A 7,369-nucleotide genomic window follows, 5' to 3' on the forward strand; every position below is an offset into this window, starting at 1 on the left:
GTGTCCACTTATGGAACTACTGTGCTTTTTTCCCTTCTCCTTTAGAAAGTCCAACCAACCTGTTTCATCGCCCACTGGATCCATCACCTCTTCGGAGTGTTTGAATGCGACTTCCCCAACTCCCCCACCCCCAACCCCTCTTCAATATATATATATACATACGCACCCACAACCCTTACATAATACGCACACTTCCATAGCTAGCAAACAAAGCCCAGAATCTTCTTTCACATACTTGCTTTAATTCCATTTTAGTGTGCAGAAAACAAAAATGCTTTCGAATCCTCCCAAATCGTCTGATCTCCTACTCCACAGAATCAACACAACAACAACAACCGCCACCACCACCACGCAGTTTCAGAAGAGCGACTTCCACAAGCGGTACTTCCCTCTCAAGTGTGCCAACCCCGTGCCCGACAGCGTGGCGCGCTACCACACCCACGCGGCTGGGCCGAACCAGTGCATCTCCGCCGTGGTGCAGGACATCGCCGCTCCAGTATCCACCGTGTGGTCCGTAGTCCGCCGCTTCGACAATCCGCAGGCCTACAAGCACTTCGTTAAGAGCTGCAACCTCATCGGAGGAGACGGCGACGTCGGCACACTCCGCGAAGTCCAAGTCATCTCGGGCCTCCCCGCCGAGCGTAGTACCGAGCGTCTAGAGATCCTCGACGAGGAGCGCCACGTCATCAGCTTCAGCGTAGTTGGCGGTGACCACCGCCTCTCCAACTACCGGTCAGTAACCACCCTCCACTCGTCACCCGCAGGTAACGGCACCGTCGTGCTCGAGTCTTACGTGGTGGACGTCCCGCCCGGAAACACTAAGGAGGACACCTGCGTCTTCGTGGACACAATTGTTCGCTGCAACCTCCAGTCGCTGGCTCAGATCGCCGAGAACTTGACCAGACGCAACAAGTCCTAGCTCGTCATGATCACGAATAATATTAATTTTCATGAATGTCAAAATGTCTTCTGTCATTTGCGTCGTTTTTGTGATTATCTGAGAGTTATAGCATTAATTAGTTGTCATCTGTGTGCCATATGTTTTCTGTGTGTAATACGATAAGCGTCAAGATTTTTGACATCAACCTCCTCTTCTTCTTCTGTCCCTGTATTTTTCCTTCTGCGATGCAGTGGATACATTCATCCTTTTAGTTTGTCGGTTTTGTCGGTTTTGCAAATGTTTTGTCTTATTAATTTATTAACGTAGCAGTTTAAAGTAAGAAGAAAAAGGGGACTTAACGAAAGAAAGATGAGGTATGTCTAGGGTTTTGTGCAAGTTAAACGTCGGCGTTTGTAGTACGATGATGATCGCCGACGATAAAGGGGCATGTTACTGTTTTTCTTTAATAACAAATATGAAGAAGCTAGCCGTGGACATGCGTATGAATACCCCATTTGAGTAACTAAAGAAATATTGACAAGGTACTTCTTTATATGTTCCAAAGATGATCATTAGGACCACGAGAACCTTAGAATTCATGCATGCCGGCCATGCTGTACTAGCTAAACCTGTTCCGGCAAACGTACACGAGAAATAATTTTTTTTTTTTTAAATTAATGGAATTAAGTTTGAATATATATATATATACATATAAAAGTTAACCTCGCTTAAGTATATATGAAGTAGGAAAATGGCAACCTCGTTGAAGCAAGCCATGCATGGTGGATATATAATAATATATATTGTTCCAATTGGTGTATGTTGATCATCATCATGTTTAGAATATCGATATAGTTGCAATATATAAATATATGTATATATATATTGTATTGATTTTCCAAGGTTAATTATAATTTGTGTTTATGTGCTAATATATTACATCAGCTTTTCTAAAGAACACTAACGTACACGAGTTTATTATTATTATTATTAGTATTGTTTTGTTTTGAAGTGATGTACGGATGAGGAGGATGATGATGAAACGCATGAATGGGATAAATAAAATGGGAGCATTAAAAATAGACAAAAAAAAAGCATAAAAATAACGTGATGGGAATCATGCATCTCGACAGCTGCATCGATGATCGGGTGCAACTTGGGACTTTTGAATTATAAATCACTCAACTAGGCAGCGAGCTAGCTGTATAAAGAAAGACGCAAGTTGCAAGTTTATTGTTGTTTATTGTTGTTCTGGCTGTCTAGCTATGATCGATAAGTGTTTGTTAAAAAGATCAAGGAAAGAAGAAATGCAACTTGCACTCTCTGCTGTGTTTTGAATGGACGGGTAATGCAAGTTGGGGATGCAAGTGGGAAATTAAAGAAGAGGGGTGGGCGCCTTTTAATGATCCCCCGTGTGTACTCTTTGTCTGCCTAGCTCATTTGAATGCGTTCACGCCACACACCCCTTACCCATACCCTCCTCCTCTCGTGGGATAGGGATCTCTTCCATCCTTAAATTTTCCAAACTGCGCGCTTTAATTACGAACTTAGATTGATTGAAACCAGCTTCGGTACAACATACATATATATATATATATATATATATAAATGCTGTACTTGTCTTTCCATTAAATATTTCTTTTTAAATTAGCACTTTATTCATTTTTTTGATGTACTAGGTAGGTACGTACGTATTATGTATATTAATCTTGATGAGTACATATATGATCGACGTTGACGATCATATATCAAATAAGGATAGGTGATCAAAATTCTCTGCTTTAACACTAGAAATGAGTGTTTATTTTACTGCTGATAGTAGAGAGTACATATAAGCAAAAATTCTATACGTAGTTATTTATGTATACTCTTTTATGTACTTTATTAATGTCATGATTGGTTGAGTATTAAAAAAATAATACAGTCAATAATATTAATAAATTATATATAGAATATACAAAAATAACTATATATAATTAACATTTCTCATATATAAGAGTGGGAGGTAAGAGTAAATAATTTAGATGAATTTTAAGGTTCAGTTTGGCAGTTGAAAATTTTCATCTCAAATTTAAAATTCTCATCTCGACATTACAATTTTTTCAAAACTTCATATAAAATATAATAAATAATTCAAATTTTTTTTAATTTTTTCAAATTTTAAAAAAATAATAATATTTAATATTTTATCTTAAAATTCAAAATTTTCATTTTAAAATTCTCTATTAACAAACCGAACCTTAAGTATCTGCATGCACAAAAGATATTTCGAAAGAAAACGCCAAAAATGGTCAAATAAACAATCTCAAATTTGGTGCTCATCATGAAGTAGAGGCCTATAATTATGCAATTGGGGGCCGGCGATCGAGATGATGATGGATGATTTGGTTTTGGTACCGTAGTGGTACTAGGACAAGGATGGCGGTGTGTCGGCATTGGCACGTGTGATGCACAAGGAAGGCAAGCCGCCAGGTGCAAGGACTAGAGGTCATGAGTTTAATAGGAGGAAACGAGACGTTCCCAATGATGCATCTAAGCTCATGTAATTGGGGGTTATACAATTTACCTTGCAATGCCGACACAGATTACGTACCCTACAAGAGATCTATATATATATAGAGTTTGCCTTCAACGCGTATTTTTTATCTTTGCTAGCGTATATAAAAGAAAGACATGAAATTGCTGGCGTATATATAAACATAACGTATCTAATTATACAAGCAAGCAGCAGCAGCAGCAGCGTTGGGCGAATTATAATTAATGTAGACTTATTCTTTACCTTTCATGATCTTGGGGCGTCGGTGCATGGATGATTTTTTGTTTTGTAATGAACTTTTAAACTTTAAATTGTTCAACTGTTTTTACCATGTTTGTAAAGTTTTAATTATTTCTCATAAGTGAAATTAACTAGCTAGACATGATGTTTTTAACTTTTATCGTAAGGTCAAATGTCACGCATCAACGAATTTCGTTAAACTAAGTTTAAACTTTAACGACGTACTGTTTTTCGAATTTCACAAATTGCAAAAGTACGAATATTATTAGATTTTCAAAATTACAAAAGGTCAAGTATTTTATATAAAACAAAATGAAAAGCATATATGTGATGATGATCATAATGAAATGTTCTCTTTCATGATTTCCTTAAACCCATTTGGATACACAGTTCAGATAAGATGAAATGAGATTAGATTATATTTTAAATAGTAATGAAATTTTTAAGTTAAGATTAGTTGAAATAGTTTGTAAAACAAATGTGTGTTTGAATAGTGAAATGAGACGAGATAGTTTTTAATTTTAATTTTGAGATTTGAAAAGGGTGTGGGTCCCACTATTTAATAATGATAGTCGAATTGTCTAATGTTCACACACTGTTCATATACTGTTCATGTCAAATTTTTACTATTTGAAAATTGTTCATAACTATTTATTTAAGGATATTTTTTAAAATTTAAAAATGAAATATAGTGTGTTTAGATATATAAAACTAGTGTATAGTACAGATGAGATGAAAATTGCTCATCTGTTTTGGTATTTGTTTGACTAATTGGTTTTGAATGGTCAAATCTCTTATATCATGCGTATATAAGTTTGTGAATTTATTTTTATATAATATTTTTATAATTAAAGTATTTTCTATATAATAAATGCTGAAGCATTAATAAAATAGATGTTCATGATCATGATCAGCGTGCATTCTACCCATAAAGGTCGACCCAATTATAAATTATTAATGTTGTAGTGAATTTTTTTTTTTGGTTCTTTGACTCAAAGTATAGGAAAGCTCTATATATAAAAAGAGTAATGCTTATTGAATTGATGATCTACCCATGATTTGACCGATTCTATTTATTTTTTATTTATTTTGTTTTTCTCTTAATGTTTAAGAAAGTGAATATTTATAAAATATTTATTAAAAAAAAAAACTAGAGTTGGGACCATCGGTCTCACTAGCATTATCCATACAAAAATTTAAGAGCTATCAATCATAGAAATTAAATAAAATTGCTACTGTTAGTATTGAACTAGCTAGCTTTCTATTCACTACAAGAAAAATAACTTTTTATATTATTTAAATTCGTTATAAAAAGTACAAAATGCGTCATTAATAAATAATCACCATGTGTTTTATATTTTTTATGACAAATTTAAATGAAATAAAGAATTATTTTTCTTATAGTACTGATTTTGCTTGGGACCATATATTGTTTAAGGATCTGCGCATGCAGCCAGTCATGCATGGCTCTTTGCATTTAATGTGATGGATAATAAAGCCATATAATGCATGTTCCTCGATGTTGCTCAATTGACCAAAGAATTGACCAAGTTTTCTATTTTTTTGAAAAGGACCCACTCTTATGAGTAGGCCTGGGCTCCGACTCCGCGGAGTCGGAGGAGTGCCTTCCGACCTCCGACTCCGACTGGAGTCGGAAGCAAAATTGAGCTCTGACTCCGACTCCGAACGGAGGTCGGAGTTCGACTCCGATCGGAGGTCGGAGTTCGGAATGCTAATCGGAACACCGATCGGAGCTTGGGCTGGGTTCAACTTGAAATCTTTTCCCCATTTCCGGTGTTCGGAGCTCATCCCGTCTTTGCAGTGAACGACTGAAATCTTTTCCCCATTTCCCTTACATTTCCAGTCGAAATGTAAGGGAAATCAACCCCCCCACCTTAATACTTCACCCATTCCATCTTTCACAGTCGAAATCAACCCCCCCACCTTTCGGATCAGTATAAAAACGCGTTATTCCTTACGTGCTTACGTCCGAGACCTCGTGGATTTCGACTCGTTTCCGAGACCTCGATCCGAGACCTCGTACCACTCGTTTCCGCCGTCGATGATGGTGTCGCCAGGTTCCATGAAGGAGGAGAGCGCGGCGATGGTCTGGTCAACCGGATTACCGGCTTTGACGAGGATGATGATCGATCTGGGGCGTCGGATGGAGAGGACAAAGTCTTTGGGGTTGTATTGGCCAGTCAAGGGGAGGCGTTGGAGGGGGAAGAGAGGAGCAGAAATGTGTAGGGTTAGAGATGAATTTATATCCTATTAAAAACGGCGTCGTTTAAGGTTTTCTAAAAAAAAAAATTGCAAAATGTGTAATGGTGCATGAGGGGATTCGAACACAGGATCCGGAGAAACAAAACCAAGCCTCTACCATTGAGCTACTTGACTACCTAAGGTTAATTATACAATATATAATATATAAGGTATAAATAGTCGGAGTTCGGAGTCGGAATCCGGAGTCAACAAGGCCTCCGGACTCCGACTCCGAATTCCGATAACTCCGACTCCGTCGGAGCGGAATTCGGAGCGGAGTCGGAAATCTCGGAAATTTGCACACCCCTACTTATGAGTTTCGAAAATGAAAAGTTTTAATAAGAAAAACGGAAAAGTTTTGAATTAAGAAACTTCTTTTTTAGAGGATGTGATCGATCCTAGATCTTATTTCTCAATCCCACACATATGGAGCTTTGGGCAACACCTTAAGTTTCTATTCCATTTTTGAACCTTGCCATGCAGTACGTATTCTCAACTTTCGGCATTAGTTGTGTCATTCATGGTTTCTTCTTGTATTTTCATTCTTGTTCGTTTCTAATAACGTTTTTCTTTTTTCATAAGAGTCTAGTTTTGGGGTTTCAGATATTGTAGCCTCTTTGCTTTTTTTGTATAAAATATTCATCCGTAGTAAGGCTTTATTAATAAAACTGGAGCTACATCCTCTTAAAAAAATTGTAATCATAAACTATAGAGTCTCATATATGTAAACTAGTGACGAAAGCTGGGAGTTCCAGCTTTTGTCTAAAGTGTAGAGTCCCATAAGCTTGGGGAAGTGAGAAATTGAACTGAAGTATCGTTACCAACTGCAGCATAATTTGCTCATCCGTCTGCTAGGTCATTACTCTAGCTCTCTCTCTCTCTATATATATATATGCTGGATGCAGGTAACATCCATAGAGTCAAAAAGAAGTAGCTAGGATGTCTAATTCCCAAAAGCTGAAGTATCTCAAAGGACTAGGCCTAGAACGCACGTAACGTACCATGCTTCCACCAATTTACAATGATAATGGAATCTGTTTCCACCATTAACTTGAGAATATTGAGTTGGTAACAAGCAAGCAAACCAAAGTTTAGAGCTGAGATCTCACGAGAATGCTAGTTCTAACACCCAAAAAACACGAAAATCTGAAGATAACTGAATGAAATGAAGACCTCAAAACTCCTCCACAACTAGAGAGTCCCGAATTACCTTAACTAGACACGTACACGATCAATATTTATTTAGTTGAAGAGAATGATCAGCAGGGGGAGGCAGCCACCTCATGATCAGAAAAGGTTTCTTTTTAACCTTTACTGATAGAATGAGAAGAAACAGAGCGTTAAGAGTTTCAGCATGTGATCTTGAGAGCAATCTTCAAGGCTCAAGTCAGAAGTTTAGCTCCTACAGCCATTTAACAAATTTTCCAATAAAGTTATAAGACCACCATAGT

General features: G+C 37.2%; 1 protein-coding gene across 1 annotated transcript; it reads left to right on the forward strand.

The window, feature by feature from the left end:
- The first annotated feature begins 155 nt into the window (after window positions 1–155).
- On the forward strand, window positions 156–1,178 carry LOC122278194 (abscisic acid receptor PYL4-like). The gene has a single exon (XM_043088321.1). The coding sequence runs from the start codon at window positions 272–274 to the stop codon at window positions 917–919; it is 648 nt and encodes a 215-aa protein (XP_042944255.1). The 5' UTR covers window positions 156–271; the 3' UTR covers window positions 920–1,178.
- Window positions 1,179–7,369: the final 6,191 nt, after the last annotated feature.

This window comes from Carya illinoinensis, chromosome 10 (genome assembly GCF_018687715.1).
Source record: "Carya illinoinensis cultivar Pawnee chromosome 10, C.illinoinensisPawnee_v1, whole genome shotgun sequence".
Taxonomy (NCBI): Eukaryota; Viridiplantae; Streptophyta; class Magnoliopsida; order Fagales; family Juglandaceae; genus Carya; species Carya illinoinensis.

Bases quoted from the DNA above. Each gene is read 5' to 3' on its own strand.
- LOC122278194 (XM_043088321.1), top strand. From the start codon at position 272: ATGCTTTCGAATCCTCCCAAATCGTCTGATCTCCTACTCCACAGAATC.